We start from the raw sequence: 19149 nt of genomic DNA on the forward strand, positions 1-19149 counted from the left end.
GTACTAAATGGCTGACATATCTATTCCTGGCACTGAAGTTGTACCACATCGACGAGACGCTCGAGATCAGCCTATATGCGACCGGTGGCTAGAGAAGCACAATAAGAAGGTACAACGGAAAGCCAAATCTCGATCGACAAAACAGTCTCATAAGGCCAGCAAGGAAGCGAGCGCGGGTTCCGGCAGGGGGAAAGACACTAAATGAGATTGCCTGGGTGCATGTGACTTGGGTAGTAGACATGGAGACACATCGATTGTGTAGTTGATGGCCAGGTCCGGGATAGACTTGAGAAAGCAGTCTCTAGTCATTGTATCGTTGGTAGAGAAGTGAGCAGTACACTTCAGCGACGTTGCTACGAGGCAGTTATAGACCATGCATTCTCAGACCTAAAATAAGTCCACATCCAGTCAGCGACCCGGTGCGTTAAATAACATCCTAAGGATGTCTCAAAGTCGTCACGCGTCCATAAGCCATATTGGCAAACTCAGAGTCAAAGACCTCCAATGGAAATTCTATGCGGTTTACAATTCTTTTGCATTGATTATGAGAGAAAGAACGCTCACTGTGACACTTGTCCCAGGTGTAGGGAAATCATTAATGTCGGCCAGCCATGCGTGTAACTATGACCTACGGCATAGAACTGAGAAGACTATAGCTAGATTCACCATTCAAAAATGCAGCAAGCTCGGCATCAAATAAGTCATCAGGGAACGCATCCATCTGGGGCAAGTTACCAACTCCAGATTGCCAGTCCTGATACGCCATCTCCCCTATACCTTCCTCACGACTTACAGCAAGCAAAGCACTTTTCTCTAGTTTCCTAGTTGCTAGGATGGGTCTTCGGTCCTGCGTACTCGACCTGTCCCCCTTTCCTGGAGATCTCATCGCTACGGGGGACGCAGTCACAGAAAGGGGGCTGGCAACCTGCTGCAACCCTTGCTGCCACCTCGTGCTCGTCGGCCACGCTTGATGCAGCTCACTCAGGATCCTCAAAGATCCCAACGCCATACCCTCAGCCTCCGATGGAGCGACATGCGGACATAGACACGGGTGCCGCCACAAGTACGACGAAAGCGAGCCGCACATATAGACGCAGAAGACCAGGATAGCAGGGAACCCCTCGTCGCGGGCCCTCATGCTGAAGTATGCCTCGACCTGCTCATGTAACTCGACCACATTATCAAATAGCTCATTAGACATGACGATCCAGAAGCCCTCGGGCGCGATGTTCTGGCATTCCTTCTCGTCGCCTGCGATGATGGGTGATAGGGCAAGGATAATGTAGTTGATGTACGCCCTCCTCAGCACAATATTACTCAGGCGCAAGACCATGACGACTGAAAGGTAGGCTAGGTGTAAACCCTCCGCCCTCCAACCCCTCAGGTTCCACACACTCCATTTCTGCTTCGGTGGAATTTCCGCCTCCCACGATTTGAGCCCTTGCGCCAGCGTAGCGTATCGACCCTGAGGCCTCCAGGGATATTCTACCGCCAGACTGTCGGCTGGATGCCCTGCTTGACGAGCAACCTTCCCCCATAGGTTATGTGCCTGGATAAGTGTCGCAAAAAGGCATCTTTCCGAGCCCCTCACGAGGCGAGGACAAGCGATGGCAGGAGGCGTGCCAGGTAACGCAGCCCTCTCTTCAGGGGCAACGCCGAAAGCAAAGTCGCTCTCTGGGCAAGGAAGCAGGGCCGTGATGGCCTCCAGGGGAAAGGGCGTCGGAGTGCTATGCCCAGAGTGGAGGTTCTCCTGGCTCTGGATCATCCAGAACGTGCGCCTTGCCGATTCCGCCCGCACCACCTGCTCAGCCTTGGCATTCGGCGGTAGAGCGTACGTCTCTTCTAGATGAAGCTTGAGCAACGTTGCCATACGCACTGCAACTCCCATATCCATCGAGCTTCTCTCCTTGTCCCCATTGCCCCACTCCGCGATGGCGAGTAGGAAGAAGGCTTGGGTGTTTTCCAACGAGGGCTGGTACATCTCCTCTGACACCATGCCTCTTGCCTGCTCTAGGAAGTGGTTCGTTGCTTCAGCAGCAGTTCCAAATCGTCGGATCAGGATAGGGGTGAAGCGGGAGGAAATGGAAAGGATACAGCAAAGGAGGAAGTTGCTTGTTGCGAGAGGGTCCTGTGCTAGGTTTTCCTGGAACATTGCCTTTGGGATAAATCCCAGCTGGAAGTAGGATGTCACAAAGGTTCTACAGCCCTCGGCTACTTCTTCATTCGGCGGCAATGACCTTGCAGGTTCTCTCGCTGGTTCTCTTGCTGGCGTGGGAGGTATAGTCTTTCCAGCAGACAGCTCTGGCGTCCGCGGCATCAAACCTGCCGCCCCATTTTCCAAAGTATCCTCCGCAACTGTGCCCAACCCAGTACTCTCCTGCATTGTGGAAGAGCCGCACACTATAGAAAACCCGTCGGGGCTACCTGGAGAGTCGGTATCATCGGGTATATATAACGGCAGTGGTCGCGATCGTCGACGGAACTGACGGTCAGCCGCCCCATCCCCACGTCGAGGGAATGTGCAAGATCTCACGGCTTCGGTGCCGGCATGGCGGCATGCTTCGCACGGCGGCTGTGAATTCTGCTTTACGCACTTGGATCGAAGGCGCCGGCATCTACGGCAGGCGGCCCCCCCACGGCGTCTAATGGGCCTTTGTATATGGGTGTCCTCCGGAGCGGGCTCGTCGGTGGGTTCCCGGGTGGAACTAGACATGGTTGATAGTAGCCTAACCTTCACGGCTATCAAGGAAGAAAAATGAGATTAATGAGTCACACGATGTTTCCAACATGGAAAATGATGAAATCAGACAGGCAGCGACAAAGGAACGCCAAACGAGAATCGCCGGCTAGCAGGATCTATAAGTGGATCGGAAGACTTGAGCCGATATCTGGGAGGGGAAGATAGCGTTATCATGGATATCTTACTCCATGCTTGGATCGAGGAATGGGACATCACCGAGCATCCCAGCTTTTCCCTTTACTCCCCCTCTCTTATTATGTGTCTCTAATACACCACAAGCTCGTTGAGGGGTTAAATGCCGAGATTCGCCGCCGTACAATATGCCACTTTCATTCTCATAAAAGCGCCTATCGCGATGTCACTCACCTTAGTACATGTAGTCAACACCTTACTTGTGGCCTTTGACATATGTTCTGACCATTTGAAATAGCTTTCAGGGAGCTCTATGTTCATGATATTCGATCGCCAAGCAGTATTCTATGCGTTACTATGACCGTTTGTACCGTTACTATAAGCATGCCGGCCCTCATTCACAACCCTATCGGCCTTCTTCCTCCCGAGACTTGATAATCCCGCCTTTCCCAACTCCACATCAATCTCATCCAAATGATCCAAAAAGTGCGCTTTCGCACCAGCCCAAGGGTCCCCAGAGCTCAGATGCAACGACTTGGCCCCTCCCCCTTCAATCGCCCACTCAGTAAGCAAAACAGGAACACTAATATGAAACATGAAGGCCACCGTACCCTCACATATCCTATCAGGCTTCAGCTCTCTGGTCGTTGCATCTAACCACGTCTCATACGTCTCGCCGTGAGGCATATAACTCGCCTCATAACTCAATCCACCTGGCTCCAGAACGTGGCTACTCCCACCGTACGTCCCATAAAGCAAGCCCATCATCTCCGTCGACATGTTTCGGTGATAATACGGCGGCCTAAAGGTGTCCGACGTCGGGATCCATTTAGGCGTAAAGACCAAAAAGTCCGTCAGCGAGACACCCGGGATCTTGGACTTGGCCGTAAGAACGCAGTAGACCGTCGGATCAGCCTGGTCACGGTTCACATTCGCAACATTGATGAATCTCTCCGTCGCGTACTTGTAGGGTGCTAAGTTACCCCTCCACGCGACGACGTCAAACGGCGTATGATTTTGCCGGCACGCGTGCAGCGAGCCCGCCATCTTGTAGACAATCTCCCACTCTGATGAGTCGACGTCGAACGAGGCGACGGGGCTCTGAAAATCCTGAGGCAGCGCCATTCCATTCGATCCAAGGGGTCCCAACTCCGGCAGCTCGTAGTGGTTGCCAAAGATTTCTTGGATATAGCCTCTGCACGGGCCGTCGGGTAGGGAGATGCGGAAGCGCAGACCGGCTTGAATGACGGCCAACTCCCCCGGCCGGACCATGAGCCAGCCTAGCTCGGTCTGTATGTTGAGCCTGCCTTGCTGTGGGAGGATCATAAAGTCCCCATCATTATTGCAAAAGGCTCTATTCGTCATGGACCTGGATGCGGTGTAGACGTGTATTGCGATGCCCTCCTTCGAAATCGGATCTCCCTGGCCACCAATTGTACGTATTCCCTGCACGAAATCGATACTTCCTGACTCTGCCTCGCCCTCTTCGCCAGGCAGCGGGAACGGATCCCACGCCTGTTGTGCCGCAACATACTTGACTCGCTCATTGAACGGCGAAAAGCAAGCCTGCAGCCACGGATTCAGCTCCGGCGCAGGCACGACGTCGCGATGCGCGACCGACGGCCAGATGCGATACATCCACACATGCTGAAGCGTCGCCCTCGAGCTCACAAAGGCGGACCCGTTGAGCTGTTCTGAATACAAGTCGAATTTGCATTTCTGGGGCGCATTTTGACCGAGGGGCAACGTTCCCGGCACGGCCTCCGATGCGAACCGATTTCCGAACCCCGTTTGGTAGCGGTGGGGGTCCGAGTCAGTCGGCGCCGTGGAGTAAGCGGCCGCCGCTGTGGCCCCGACCATTTTCGAGACCGTCCTCTATTGTCTGTGGTGAGGGGTAGAGCAGGTGAGCAGAAAGGCACACGCGGCTCCGTGTGATTCGGTGATGCGAGCTACCGTCTGCACGTCACTGACTAGACGTTGTGACTAGTGAGTAATATCTGCGTCTTAGGTGAGACCGTTGGAGTGAATGACAAGAAACGGAGGGCCGTAGGAAAGAAGAAGGTGCGTAGAAGTATTGCAGAGGGTCAGCTACAAATGAATTCCAGCACAGCTCAAGTATACTCCGAGAAACATTCGATAGTAAAAGCTTCCAAAATGGCACAAAGCTCAACATCATACGGAAAACGCGGGAACAGCCCATGGACCAGGGACCACGGTGTAGCAGATGGGCCATGTCGTGTAAGACGACTAACATTTTGCCCATTTCCGGCAATCTCAGGAGCTTATCGCCGGCTGCGGATACACTTGTCTTTGGAGTGGCTCCTTTTGCCGGTTATTACCAGGATCCGGCAAGCCGTCGTGGGCAGATTTTCCGACCAGGTTTTCCTTTGTGTTGGTTTGGCGTCATGCCCAAGTTCTCCTCATCTCAGGTTTCTCACATGCACTAACCCGAGTTAAACAGCTCTTAGTCTGTGTGTCCTTGACTCTTACCCTCAATGACTTCTCGCTGATAGGTAATCCACTGGCAGAATAAGGTCTCCTCATCATTACGTGCTCGAAGGACGCTGGCCCTTCTTCCACCCCGTCAGCCAAAATGACCATTCTGGGGTTCCTGCGTGCTGCATCACGACAAGGTTGGAATTGGAATCGCGTTGGCTATCATTGGTGATACCTCCGTATAAGAGCCTCGAGGCATCCCCATCACCAATACCCATCTTCCCAGCTTCGGTGATCCTAGTAAGTAAGACTATCCCGAGGGCAGATTCGCTCGCTAACGACGCTCGCTACATTCCTTTGAATGGAAATACGATACACGGCAATGGCCCTCTTCCAAATGATATCCGTGCATAGCACACGCCTCGCCGCGATCCTCCTCCTCCTAGCCGGCGCCGTCACCATCCATGCCCTACGGACCCGGCGCACGCGCCCACGCAACCCCGGAACCCAGCGGGGCCTCCCGCTCCCGCCCGGCCCCCGCGGCGAACCGATCCTCGGCCACCTCCGCATCATCCCGACCGACAACCCGGAATACGCCTACGCCGCCTGGTCAAAGGAGTACCGCTCCGATGTGCTCTACTTCAACGTCCTGGGCCAGCCCGTCGTCGTCCTCAACTCTGTGCGCGCCGCCGTCGACTTGCTCGATAAAAGAGGGGCGAATTACTGCGATCGCCCGCGCTTTGTGCTATTTGAGGAGATGGGCTGGCGCAAGACGTTGACCTTTTTGCGATGGGGCTCGGAGTTTCGTATGCATCGCAGGATCCTGCAGCGGAGCTTTTCCAAGACGAGTATTCAGATGTACCGCGAGCTACAGGAGAGGGAGGCCTTGGTTTTGTTGAAGGGCATTATAAGAGACCCCGGATCCTGGGAGACGTCCCTTCGGAGATTCGCGACCGCCGTTGTGATGAGCATAGGTTTCGGTGTCAATGTGGAAAGTGATACCGACCCGTACATCCAAATGGCCACAGACGCGTCCTACGCCCTCGGCCACGGCGGAGCCCCGGCCGGGACTCTCGTCGACTTCTTCCCCTTTGTGCGGTACCTCCCCGACTGGCTAGTCCGTGACCGGTCGCTCCGGTTCGCACGGGACTGGAGCTGGGCTATCCGCCAGATCCACGATGCCCCCTACGCCGCCGTGACCGCCAAGAAGACCCAGGACCAGGAGCACAGCCTCATCAAGATCCTGCTCGAGCAGAGAGCAGAGCAGATCAAATCCGGAATGACGCCGGAGCTGTCGGTAGATGACATCAAGGGCGCAGCGGGGGCGGTCTACGCCGCGGGACAGGATACGACGTGGTCCACGCTGGTGGTCTTCGTGCTTAACATGGTTCTCCACCCCGAGGTCCAGGATAAGGCGCAGAGGATGCTAGACGAGGTCGTCGAGGACGGGAGGTTGCCGACATTTGAAGATAGGCCGAGGCTGCCATATATTGACTATATCGTCCAGGAGACCCTGCGGTGGTGCCCTGTATCCCCGATCGGCGTGCCGCACCGCTCGCTCGAGGATGATGTCTACGATGGCATGTTCATACCCAAAGGGTCGTTCGTGTACGCCAACGCGCGCGCGATGACGCATGACGAGCGGACGTACGCTGATGCCGGGACGTTTGACCCAGATAGGTATATTCCCATCGTGGAGGGCGGCCGCGGGGAGCCGTTTCCGGTGGGACAGTTTGGCTTTGGGAGAAGGGTTTGTGTTGGGAGGCACCTCGCGGAGGCGAGCGTCTGGATTGCCATCGCGTCAATGTTGGCGACGGTCAGGATTGAGAGAGCTAGAGGGCCGAGGGGGGAGGAAATTATACCCCTTGTTGAGTTGACGAACGGGCTTACTAGTCATCCGAAGCGTTTTCTGTGCCGGATTAGCCCCAGGAGTTCTCGTAGGGCAGAGATAGTTATTTCTGCAACCCGATAGATGTATCCGACCTTGAATACATAGGCCGTATAGGTACACTTTACTATAATTTCGCACGCCTAGCCAGTCGACAGCGCAAAATGCAACTACTTCTTTATCATTCTATCTGGGCTACACTTGTACATCCATGGCATTAAAGACTCCATATCTTCATAACCATACCGCCTTCCACATCCACCTTTTCTGCTGACCGCTCAGGGGTCCAACACAACACAACCAACACAACTAACATAACCAACACAACTAACATAACCAACACAACTAACATAACCAACACAACTAACATAACCAACACAACTAACATAACCAACACAACTAACCGCATTTAAAACCTTAAAGAAACACCGCAATTGAAAATTCCCCTCTTCATCACATACTCGCAGCCGCTCTAGAAACCATGGAATCCAAGGAGGAAGCCGGACTGTGCTCGCCCAAGGATGTTCTCTCCAACATGTCGTCAGAGGCTCGCAAGGACGCTTACAACAAAACAGTCGTGCTCTCCACTTCAATATTCGTCTCCCAAGACTCTCCAAGCGGACCGATAGAATTCTTCGTGCCCGGTAAACAAACGCAATGGCCTGGATTGCCATTGGCGAAGTGTCGAGAGTACAATGAACAAGAGACGAATACAGCTTTTTACGGCTCGAATCATTTCAACCTCGTCGACACCACAACCCGACGCGAAACTTCGATCCTAGAAGCCTTTTTGGTCTCTCCCGCGTCAGCCCATGCGCGTCTGCTATCCCACTTGTCCCTCAGCTTTCCTCCCCTCGGGGCGGTAAAGGGACGGTCCGAAGCGCTGGGGCTTACGCAGGATGGGACGCGCACCTTGAAGCTTCTCCAAGACTACTGTGTCAATCTGAAAACGTTGGAATTGTACATGTATAAGGACAATGTCTTCGGTCTTGTTGGAGAAGCTCCTGGCGACTCACAGTCCCGCCGCGAGGCTTTGTCGCAAGTCGACGCGCAGTTGAAGGCTATCCCGTCTCTGAAAAGACTTCTCGTCAGGTTTTATCATGACAGACCAACCCCTGAGGTGATGCAGTTGATGCAGGGCCTTGGCTGGATGGTCATGATGGGCGATAAGGGGTTATCATGATTGTTAGAAGCTTGTGCGCATAGCTCGTCGCTGTTATAAGGCCATAGAGAGCATGAGGCTATGTGACCGAGATCATGTACGGAAAGAACTTGAAGGTATTTTCGTTATTGGGCATGGAGGGGCATTTTTGCATTCAAGACTATTAGCGGCGGCATGAACCGGTACAGCATTTGTTTGGCCTCCATGTTCACGTTCATCATCATCACTGGCATCGTTCTGCCATGGGTGATGAATTCGTTAGTGGTGCAGGAATGACGGGTCGTAAATCAGATCACTATGTCACCTTTACCAACTAAGTCAGTATATTATATCTATTCCACCCAATGTTGATGTTCGCGTCTTTGAGGGAATGTGACGGAAACTATATGTACCCACAACTACCTAAATGCAGTAGAGGGATCTCTCTTTTGTATATGGCGCAACGGTACAATTCCGAATTCTGTCAGAATGCTTATCCAGTAAATAGCATCACTCAGATGCCCTCGGACAACACGGAACATAGCTAAGGACGCCCACCGGATACGAAATACTCTGCCTGAGCAGTCCCCTGCCTGTCCCCAATGAATAACAGCTACCACTTTCGGATTTCGCCCCAGCAGCAAGATGACGTTAGACGTGACGAGATTATCAGATATCATATAGGAAATGAGCTCTACTGTTACGGGCGACCTTACGCCAGCCATTTATGGGTCCGAGCTAAGCCTGGACGGCCCTCCCTTTCTCTACTATCGCACACACTTATTTGGCGCCCATATCCCATCGAGCGCGAGAAAACGTCGTTATGAGCCTCTCCAGTCTTCTCGAACATTTGAATTACCGAATTGACTGGGTACATCAGACGGCATTAAGACGGGATTGATATGGTTTGTCATAGAAGAAGACGTGATTCGTTACCAGCCCTCAGGAGAAGTACGTACCTTTGTACTGACATTGCTTCGCACTCGATGGGACAGCGCATTCTCTCGGACTCTGCTTCTACCCCCCTCTTAGGTTAAATTCTCAATGAGAAGGCACCCCGACGTCAAATAAGCCTGGGTGGCGCTCTTGAAATAAACACCTCATTGTTTTCTACATGGAGGAAAGGTTCAAGAGTCCTGCCGAGATTTACCCGGGGAGTTACTGATTTGCTGGGCGTAGCTCATCCTACCTAGGGGCTTCGAGACTCATGAGACTAAGTTAATTAGCAAAAAGACTTGGCCCTGGACTGCTTTACTATATTTGTTGGAACATTGGCAGAAAAGGTGGATTGGGAAGGTGGTCTGGGCCGTTGCAAACGGCCCTTCCACCTACTTGTACCCAACGGAAGAATCGTGAGCTACGCCCACCAACTTCCTCCTTATACATACATACGCATGAGCTTCGTACCGGCCCTCAGGCTGCCCTGCTGAAGTGTATACCAACAATATTCGATCTTGTTCGCTTGAGAATCGTAAAGACGTTCGAGTATTTCCAATGTGTAAGGCAAGGAGATGATTTTACTTTAGGTAACTATCCATCTAAAAGTACAACTACAGACAAAGGAAATCTATAAAATCGACCGCGGCCTTCCTGCTGTGGTATCAAACTCGTGAATTAAGCAAAAAAATAGCCATCAACGCCGATCTGCTCCAATCATCAATCCTTTAAATGAGTGTCTGTGGTATGAGTCCCCTCTTAATTGGAACCATTGACCTTGGCGCCGTTCTCACTCTGCATAGCCTGCATACCAGCATTGATCTTGCCAAACTGCCACTCAGGCAGCGTAATGCCAGTCTGCTCGTTGATCGTCGTCATCAGAGGAGGCAGCATCTGGTAGACGTTGCGCATGGTATCAATACCAGAGTTGGCACCACCCTCACCAGAACCCTGGCTACCAGTGTTCCAGACGCTGATCTTGGGCTGCAGGCCGCGAATGGCCTCGGCATTAGCCTTTGCGAGCTGGACGTAGGTGCCCTTCTCGATCATGAGGTACTGCAGCAGACCGGCGGGCCCGCCAAAGGCAGTCGACATCTTGCCATATGCGTCCGCCATGGCAGACATGCCCTCGGCCTTCTTCAGCATGATGGCGAGTTCAGCCTCGGCGTTGAGCTGCGCCGAGTACTGGTGCGCCTCTGCGTCCTGGCGGGCCTTGTAGGCGTTTGCATCAGCCGTCTTGGTGGTGCGGTTGAACTCGGCCGAGGTATGCGCGTCGGCGTCCTTTTGCGTCTGGTAGGCCTTGGCTTCGGTCTCGCGCTGGCTCCTCTCAAAGTTCGCCTTGGCATCGGCCTCGATGGCGTAGGCCTCGGCGTCGGCCTCTTGCTGGCGCGCCTCGCGCTCGATGGTGGCCTTTACGACGTCGGTGGCACGCAGGCGCTCAATCTCTGCGGCGGCGCGCTTGAGCTCGACCTCGCGCTTGAGGTCCTCGTCCTTGGACTCGAGGGCGCGGCGGGCCTCGACGCGGGCGATTTCGACGTCCTTGCTGAGGGAGGCCTGGCGGGTGTCGAGGTTGGCCTCGGCGGTGGCGCGCTCGATGTCGCGGTCCGTCTTCTGGACGGCGGTCTCGGCGTTGATCTTTGCTATTTCACGCTCCTGCTCGCCCTTGCGCTTCGACTCACCGACGTTACCGCGCAGCTGGGCCTCGGCGACGTCGATCCTGGCCTGGTTGCTGGCGCCCTCGTGGGCCTTGCGGGAGAGGGACTCAAAGTAGTTTGAGTTGGGGGCGTCCTTGAGCTCCTTTACGTTTGCGTTGTAGATCTTGAGGCCGAATTGGCTGAGCTCGGATTGGATGTTGCGGAAGATACGGCGCTTGAAGACCTCGCGCTCGGTGAAGATCTCTTCCATGGTCATGCTGGAGACCAGGACACGGACCTCACCCTCGATGATGCCCTTGACGATGTTCTCGAGATGGAGCAGGGAGCTGGTCTTCTTGTCAGCGGACTCGGCGAGGAGCATGGCGTACTTCATCAGGGCGTCGCCGCGGTCCTCGCGACGGTTGGAAGACGTGTAGCTGTCGTCCTCATCGTGCTGCTGTTGCTCCGATGTACCGGAGTGGTGGTTGGATTGATGGGCGGCGTTGGCGCCGCGCTGGTTGACATCGGGACCAACGGTGAAGACGACGGGCAGGAGGAATTGAAGCTTTTCCTTGGTCATGGCCTGGAGGCTCATGGCATAGTCATGGGGCGTGATGCGGAAGCGCATGCAGCGTTGGAAGGGCCATACCCAGGCGGCCTTTGTGATCTTGACCGTCTTCACGGACATACCCGTGATGGCGAGGTATTCATCGGGGGCGGCGACTCTGTACGACATTTTGGCTGTGTTGTTTGGGTTGAAGTGAGTGGGCGTAAGGTAGAGATAGAGGAAGGGTTGGACGGGCGTTAAGGGTGTGAGATCTTATAAGGTGACTGCTCTTCTGAACGTGTTGGGATTAAGGCTCTTACTTGAGGATAACGTAATAGCTAGAGGGATGTTTGGACTAAAGGTTGCTTGAGGTAGTGATATGCTCTTGTAGATAAGAAGACTCGAGGTATCTCGAGGTAGCTCTATGTTTGTGTGACACAACACTGCAAGTAAAGAAGCTTACCGTCGTATTATATAGAAACAATGCGGTGAAACCGAGACATCAAGCTCCGAGCTCGAGAATGGGGTCATATCATTTCACCAACCTTACCTACCTCATTGAGCCCCTGACGGGGACGCCCAGCCAAGCAAGCTAGTATTACCAGTAAACGGTTGCAGGATGCATCATGCAGCTAGCGTGTGACCAGTGACCAGGCATTTTTTGTTTACACCACATAGCATTCTGGCAGCCTGTGAAATGAGCCTCGTGGCATGCCTAGCATAGCACATCATTGTTGGAGTGAAGACAAGCGTTGGGCGGTAACATTGGTAAATGGTCGCCGTCAGGGCGCCGTCCCGTTGGTGGCGGTGCATAGGGTAAGTCAAGACATCCATGGGTCCTGAATGTGGAGGAAATGGCATGGCTGAATTGGCCCCTTCCTATTGTTGCATCAGACGGCATGCACGGCAGGCAGCCGGTTAGTCAGTCATGTCTCTCCACGTGACACAGTCGGAGCATTTTAGGCCAATCAAAAGTCCGCAATGGATGAGCCAAGTCAGGTGATGTGGCTCAAGCGCGCTAGAGTTATTCTCGAAGCCTGCCGTATATGGCTGCCTAACTATGTAATCGCCCAATGTGGCTGGTCTGAGGAAATTAAGGTGTCGATCCACCCCCCCCCCCCCCCCCCAGCACGTCCCATCTGAGGCCCGCCACTTCTTCGCCCGACACATTGACAACACCCTCACTCACGATTTCGCCAGGTCAGACTTGCATCAAGGGATGCAGGGACGGGCTAATGCAAGTGCGCAGGCCAAAATCAGATCATCGAGGTTCCCGTCGATACAACACAGGCATGTAATTAATGTCTCGTCCACAATCCCTCTCAAACGGCATAGTCTGCTCCAGTTCCGGGAACCGCAATATGAAGGAAGGCCTGTCCTTCCCGTCACCGAACGCTTACTTTACGACTGCATGTCAACTACTTATCTTGCGGCTGAAACTGGCATCTTGATCACGCACTATCAACGCCAGGAAATCGCTCAAATATTCACAGTTACATCGGACTTGACTTGACCTTCTATTCCCTAATCGACGACCGAGTCCTGAGCCTGAATTTCTCTCCTATCAATCGACCAGCGGGCCTCATTCTCGGTCACCTGTTCCGGGAATGCTGAGCGAGGGCGCGCTAATGCCTCCTCGCCCCCTTCCAATAGAAACCAGCTGCGGCGCAGCACAGCACTTCAGTCGGGCGTTTTCCCCCTCCTTTTCTTCTCAGCACGTTCTCCAAGAACGCCTCCGAGAATCCTTAGAGCAAGCCATTAGCGTCACCGACAATCGTCGACTAGCAATTGCAGCGCCTGGCGATGCTGCTTCGCCCAGCCGCAATGCCGCTTGAACCGATCCCAAGGGTTAATCGAAGGATCTACAACACCCATGAAGCGATTCACAGCCTCTCACGGCCTCATTCCGTTCCTACTCTTTGATTCAACATAACCATACAATTCCCGCCCCTGCATATCATCAGTTGGTCCAAGGACCCTGTGACCCTGTGACCAACCAATCCGATAATCTCCGCCACCATCCCCGGATTGTGACTTCCACTCCGCGCAGGCATTCCGGTTCCCAACGCTCAGCCCTGTGGAAGTAGAATTGATGCTCCCATCGGCGTCGGCCGAGAGCACTTCAACCACCACATCGAACTGTGTTTCCACTCTTTCACCATTGCGGAATTGCCGTCTCGGCACCGAAAGTCGTTGCCTGCCTTTCCCGATCCTCCAAGGTTCATTCACTATTGCGGCACACATCTGATCTCAGACGTCGCCCGAGGCGTTTTCCAGCACAAGAGCGCTCAGTAAGTTGCGGTTCATCGCTCAAGGTCGTTGTTCACCCTGTGGCCCACGAACGCCTGGCTTCCAATCATCTTACCCACGACTCGCACTGCATCAGCCCTACGAGTTCACCTTCATACAAGTCTCGGTCGCCAAACCACGAAGCATCAACCTAGTTCCCAACCTACTCTAAGGTACCGTCGCGATGTCGAAAAGTCGTGATGGAGACGGGGACCTACCCCCCTCATACAACGAGGCAACGACATCGTACCACTCGCCATCGTCATTCAACCCCAACTCATCGGTCTCGGCAACTCTCAACAACCTCTCTTCCCTTCTCCGTGAAACACAAGCTCAACAAACTGCCCGAGATACCGTCACAACGACAGCTCTTCTCCCGCTTCTGACGCCCCACATCACATCACTCTTAACGCGTCTAGGGACAACCCCTCATCCGCCGGTATCAACAGAGCTCTATCTCGTTCCCTCGGCAACAGTTGGTCCAGAATGGATCATCGCCTCAGATGCCGACCCGAAGGCAGGACAGGTCGCGGAAGTCATCCGCGTGGAACCGGAGCCCGATCCCGATTCAAAGGGGAGGTGTGACACCAAGGGTCCAAGCTCGGGCTCAGCCTCCGGAAATGCAACTGCAGGCTCCTCATATGAATTTGACGAGTGGGGCCGCTGGGACGACGACACCAATGTAGGGTCGTCGTCGTCGTCGAGGGAAGGAGAATGGTGGTGGAGCGATGAGGGCTTGGCCCGGCGTCTCGCGAAACGACTACAGCCCGAGCCGAAGCTCGGCCGCACCGTCGTCCGTGCCGTGGTCGAACAGGCAAAAGAGGATAAGAAGGCCGGCCGGTGGGGGCTTTTCAGGACCGGCACGGAACCATCGTCGCCTTCGTCATCTTCTTCGGGCCCACCGCCTCCTCGGCAGATTTTGAAGCCCACGTCTCCTTCCACGACTTTTGAAGAAAATGTTGCTATGACGGTGCGCGCAGAGGAAGTCACCTTTCGCCGTGAAAACGAGATGGGAATATGGGAGAGTATGCGCGGCTTCGGAATCGTGGTGAGAGTAAGAATACGAAGGACATGAGGCTTCGATACCGAAGCGTCCAGGCTGGATAGCCAATTTCAGGAGGGTAGGACGTCTAACTGAGAAGTGTTCCTCTCTGACGATTTCGTACTTCGGACTATTTCGGTCATCCGCTGCAAGGCTATCTAGCCGAACGGCTGCCCATTGCTGACCAACTTCTCGGTCCTCGGCCTTGATGACGGGATGTCAGATGGGTTCGAGTTGACCAATGGGATAAAGCAATTCCTGGAGGATGCATACTGTTGGTATCCCTATCATAGGGTATTGGTTCGAACCGTAGGGTCCTGGGGGTGACGAAGTATCAATATCTCTGTATTGATTGATTCTGCGTAAGGAGTAGAAGGGAGATTCCAACCGGAGGTTGGGTGGGTAGTCGAGGTCGAAGTGTACCCCCTCGAGGTGGCCCATGCTCTGCCCCTACTCGCGGCCGAATTGGACTTCCAATCCGACACATACCTTTCGTCCGAATATCGGTCGAAAGAATCTTGAAAGCACATATGCTACCGTAAAACACTGGCAACGGTAACGGAAGATATTGGCGATAATAGTCAGTAACTAAATATAATACATGAGCCATGTTAACGCACGGCAGGACTTCCACAGCTAGGAATGTTGTAGTTGTATATAAGTCTTGCTATCGAATAGCCCAAAGGTTGCAATCCCCAAACTTGCAAGTAAATACTCAGACAAAGCTGTCGACAATGGTTTCTATTCAGCTAGTCAATCAGTCCAATGCCCTCATTGCATCTCTGCCCAAGGGCCTGGTAGCAGTCTTCATCGGCGCAACATCAGGTATTGGCAAAAGCACCCTCCACCACCTCGCCCAACACGCTCAATCCCCACGCATCTACTCCATCGCCCGCCCTCAAACCGTCGCATCGCACGAGTTCTTCCTCGCCTTGCTGCGCGCAAACACAAATCCAGACGACAGCTACACCATCCTCCCCGCAGACCACGCCCTCGTATCTGACATCGACGCCGCCATGGACACCATCCTCCAGAACGAAACAAAAGTCGACATCCTCTTCCTCTCCGCCGGCTTCATCGCCTTTGAAGGACGCCAGGATACTATAGAAGGCTTGGACCCATCCATGTCGACGCGGTACTACAGCCGCCTCCGCGCCGTACAAAAGCTCCTCCCTCTCCTCAACAACGCGCCTCGCCCGCGAGTCGTCTCGGTACTAGCGGCGGGACTGGAAGGTCCCATGGTCGACGAGGACGATCTCGACCTCCGTCGGCCGGGGAACTGGGGGTTCTGGCCTGCTTCGGTGCAGGCTACTACCATGGGCACACTCGCACTCGAGGTATTGGCGAGGGAGAACCCCGGTGTGAGTTTCGTGCATTCTATGCCTGGCATGGTGGCGACGCCTGGTTTGGAAAGGGCGAGGCGGTTTGGAGCGGTTGGTGCGGGTGGGGAGATGAGTGTTGAGGAGGCGGGTGCAAGGGGGTTATATTTGGTCACGAGTGATTTGTATGATTCTCAGGGACGGGAGGGAGTTGTGAGGGTTCCTGGAGGGGTTGAATGTGTGAAGAAGTCCGGAGGTGGGATCTTTCTGGTTGGTCCGCAGGGGGAGAGGGTTGACAATGAGGAGGTTTTGGGGGATATGAGAGAGCGAGGGTTGGATGAGAGGGTGTGGAGGTTCACTCAGGAGTTGTTTGATGATTGTCTGGAACGGAAATGAGGATGTATGGATCGATCGAAGATTATAAAGAATTATAGAAGTTCTTCGAGACCACGATCAAGTGTCATGGTTTAGGTATCGACTGACGGATGATGCTCTCAAATCCTGGTTCGGCTCGTAAAATTGGCGTTAAAAAACGCCATCTAGCATTACTATAGGAGAAGGTCTTTATGTATCGAACCCTCAGAGGATTAATTATCTATCCAAGCTTATAGGATGAGTTTGTATCCAGTCAACGCAGTCTTGCTCTAAACCTCTTTCCTACCAAAATTACCCAGGAAAATATACAAAAAGATCCTGCCAAACAGAATGTTGAAAATGGCAGGAACAATGACGATGATAGAAGCAGCAATCAGGATGTATAAAGCGGCAGCCTGCAGGGAAGGAGCAAGAACAAACGAAAGGCGTGTGGTGCCTTCCAAGGCAGACTTTTCCTTGCCCTTCTCTCGCTTCCATCCCGATGCTCGTGGAATTTTCTTCCCACCTACCTACCTACTTATCTTAATTTCAACTCCCGCCACCCATCTGAGATTCCAGCTCACCTTCCATCCTCACCTCACCCACCTTCAGGCTTCATCTCACTACAGCTCTCACCTCAACAGAGTCGGTTGAAAGCACTTTCTTGGCTTTCTTGTCTCTCCCTTACATTTGATGGACGCCGTTTCGATGGACACCGCCTCGAAGGACGCCGCCTCGAAGGACGCCGCTTCCATAGCGCGTTTTCTCCAAAGCCACGTGCGTCGGGAGATGCGTGGTGACAATCCATCAGGCCCCAATCCCGTGGCCGTGGCCATGAAACCCGTTTTCCTCCGACTGCTGGAGGAATACTTCAGTTGGCCAGACTCGCAAGGGCACAGTCTACCAATCTAGACACTACTGCAGTTGATAATTAGATGACTGATACTGAACAGCAATCCCGATCCCGCCAATCTGGCCCGCATTCCCGAGATGCAACAATTGCTAGATGCTTTCTTGAGCCGAGAAGGCCCCGACGGAGAGTAATGTCTACCCGATTTTCATCGACGCACCTGATAGATTGCTAACACCATACTGAACAGCGTGCCCAGCATGCTAGATCTCGAGTGCCTCTTTCAACGTTTGGCATCACACACACCGCGGCTCTCGAACAGCGACTACCTCAAGGACCTCGACCAGAAGATTCCCTTGGTGCAACAGATCAATCAACTGTGTAGACAGTTCCATTCAGATGCCTCGATGAAGGAGCTTCACTTGGACAAGGCTTCGTTCTGGTCCACGTTGATGACCATGGACTTGGAGAGGTTGACAGAAGTTCGACGCGACCTGGATGATATGACCAGCGCCAGGGCCAAGAGGCTTCTACTCACGGTGTTTCCGGCATGGGCCATCGCAACACCAACGCTTCTTCGTTCTTGTATGGTACACCCCTGTCCGCTCTTCTTTGAGTTTACTAACTCGTTACTCAGTCATGCGCGGCTACGCGAAGGAGCCTAACCTCTTGTGTTGGCCAAAACTGCCGTTGAGCAACACGTCCGAAGCCAAAAGTATAAGCATCAGCTGCTCCTCGATGGATAAGTCAACCCATCCACTTTCGGTCCACCCCCCCCCCCCCTTTAGGCCACTCCATTATATCCCTCCCAGCCACCGCATTATTATCCTACCCTCAATGTACAAACCACCACAACAATTACAAAAATCTTCCAAATGAATTTTCTTTTCGCACACTTATTTATTGATATGTAATGGTCGATTATACCGAAAATAAAGTTGATCGGGCTCTTCTAGCTATTGTAGACGGTCTCTCGGTCAGGAGAGCCTCGACTGAGTTTGGAGTACGACGATCAACACTTCGCAATCGTATAAGCGGCCAACAGAATCGAGCAAGGGCTTTTGCTGAGCCTCAGAGGCTTCCTCCTTGGCAGGAAGATAAGCTAGCTGAATGGATTCGAATTCAGCATATTCTAGGAGTCTCTCCAACCCATGAGCAAGTTAGGGAATTCGCTGAGCGAGTTCTGCGTGCCAATGGCGATACTAACCCTATTAGAAAGGGATGGATCTATGCCTTCCTTAAGAGAAATCCATCAATCAAGGTCCAGAGAAGTCGTACCATTGATTCAAGGCGTGTTAATGGAGCAACTACTAAGGTAATTAGGCCCTAGTTTAGATTACTCGAGATACCAGAGATTAAGGGCATTAAACCAGCCAACCGGTATAATATGGACGAGACTGGTATCCTTAAGGGCAAGGGATCTAATGGGTTGGTCTTAGGTATGGCAGAGACCAAAGCAGTGCGAAAAAAAGAGCCTGGATCGCGTGCTTGGGTCTCTATTATCGAGTGTATCTCTGCTGATGGTAAAGCCATCAAGCCATTGGTCATATATAAGGGAAAGTCGGTCTAACAGCAGTGGTTTCCCCTTCAACTTAACCCATATAAGGGTTGGCACTTCACAACAATAGATAATGGGTGGACGACAGACCAGACTGCCCTCCATTGGCTGAGGGAGGTGTTCTTGCCAGAGACCCAGACACCCCCCTCCCTCCTTAGGGACCCCCTTGGTCGACTTAACGGTCAAAAGGAGCCTCGATTGTTGGTTCTGGATGGCCATGGGAGTTATACGACGACTGAATTTATGTAGGAGTGCTTTAGTAATAACGTCTACTTGCCCTTCT

General features: G+C 53.3%; 6 protein-coding genes across 6 annotated transcripts; 3 read left to right on the forward strand and 3 right to left on the reverse strand.

Annotated features, from left to right (window-relative positions):
• Positions 1-628: 628 nt before the first annotated feature.
• On the reverse strand, positions 629-2713 carry BDP81DRAFT_333920 (uncharacterized protein; the record flags this gene model as incomplete). The annotated part of the gene is made up of 2 exons (XM_060585710.1): positions 629-2249; positions 2400-2713. The coding sequence occupies 2 exons, from the start codon at positions 2711-2713 to the stop codon at positions 629-631; spliced, it is 1935 nt and encodes a 644-aa protein (XP_060438590.1).
• A 413-nt stretch (positions 2714-3126) lies between these two features.
• Positions 3127-4910, reverse strand: BDP81DRAFT_440993 (homogentisate-dioxygenase). The gene has a single exon (XM_060591563.1). The coding sequence runs from the start codon at positions 4730-4732 to the stop codon at positions 3218-3220; it is 1515 nt and encodes a 504-aa protein (XP_060438591.1). The 5' UTR covers positions 4733-4910; the 3' UTR covers positions 3127-3217.
• Positions 4911-5705: 795 nt separating this feature from the next.
• BDP81DRAFT_465895 (putative O-methylsterigmatocystin oxidoreductase) lies at positions 5706-7280 on the forward strand (the record flags this gene model as incomplete). The annotated part of the gene is made up of 1 exon (XM_060594339.1): positions 5706-7280. One exon carries the CDS (start codon positions 5706-5708, stop codon positions 7278-7280), a length of 1575 nt encoding a protein of 524 aa, XP_060438592.1.
• A 2554-nt stretch (positions 7281-9834) lies between these two features.
• Positions 9835-11898, reverse strand: BDP81DRAFT_440995 (uncharacterized protein). Its single transcript, XM_060591564.1, has 2 exons — positions 11775-11898; positions 9835-11648 (listed from the first exon to the last, which is right to left on the reverse strand). The coding sequence occupies exon 2, from the start codon at positions 11641-11643 to the stop codon at positions 10033-10035; it is 1611 nt and encodes a 536-aa protein (XP_060438593.1). The 5' UTR covers positions 11644-11648; positions 11775-11898; the 3' UTR covers positions 9835-10032.
• A 1915-nt stretch (positions 11899-13813) lies between these two features.
• BDP81DRAFT_144554 (uncharacterized protein) lies at positions 13814-15106 on the forward strand. The gene has a single exon (XM_060581869.1). It carries the CDS (start codon positions 13928-13930, stop codon positions 14816-14818), a length of 891 nt encoding a protein of 296 aa, XP_060438594.1. The 5' UTR covers positions 13814-13927; the 3' UTR covers positions 14819-15106.
• Positions 15107-15519: 413 nt separating this feature from the next.
• On the forward strand, positions 15520-16500 carry BDP81DRAFT_333913 (short-chain dehydrogenase/reductase; the record flags this gene model as incomplete). The annotated part of the gene is made up of 1 exon (XM_060585709.1): positions 15520-16500. One exon carries the CDS (start codon positions 15520-15522, stop codon positions 16498-16500), a length of 981 nt encoding a protein of 326 aa, XP_060438595.1.
• Positions 16501-19149: the final 2649 nt, after the last annotated feature.

This window comes from Colletotrichum phormii (genome assembly GCF_030913505.1).
Source record: "Colletotrichum phormii strain CBS 102054 chromosome Unknown BDP81scaffold_34, whole genome shotgun sequence".
NCBI classification, from domain to species: Eukaryota; Fungi; Ascomycota; class Sordariomycetes; order Glomerellales; family Glomerellaceae; genus Colletotrichum; species Colletotrichum phormii.

Bases quoted from the DNA above. Each gene is read 5' to 3' on its own strand.
- BDP81DRAFT_440993 (XM_060591563.1), bottom strand. From the start codon at position 4,732: ATGGTCGGGGCCACAGCGGCGGCCGCTTACTCCACGGCGCCGACTGAC.
- BDP81DRAFT_440995 (XM_060591564.1), bottom strand. From the start codon at position 11,643: ATGTCGTACAGAGTCGCCGCCCCCGATGAATACCTCGCCATCACGGGT.
- BDP81DRAFT_144554 (XM_060581869.1), top strand. From the start codon at position 13,928: ATGTCGAAAAGTCGTGATGGAGACGGGGACCTACCCCCCTCATACAAC.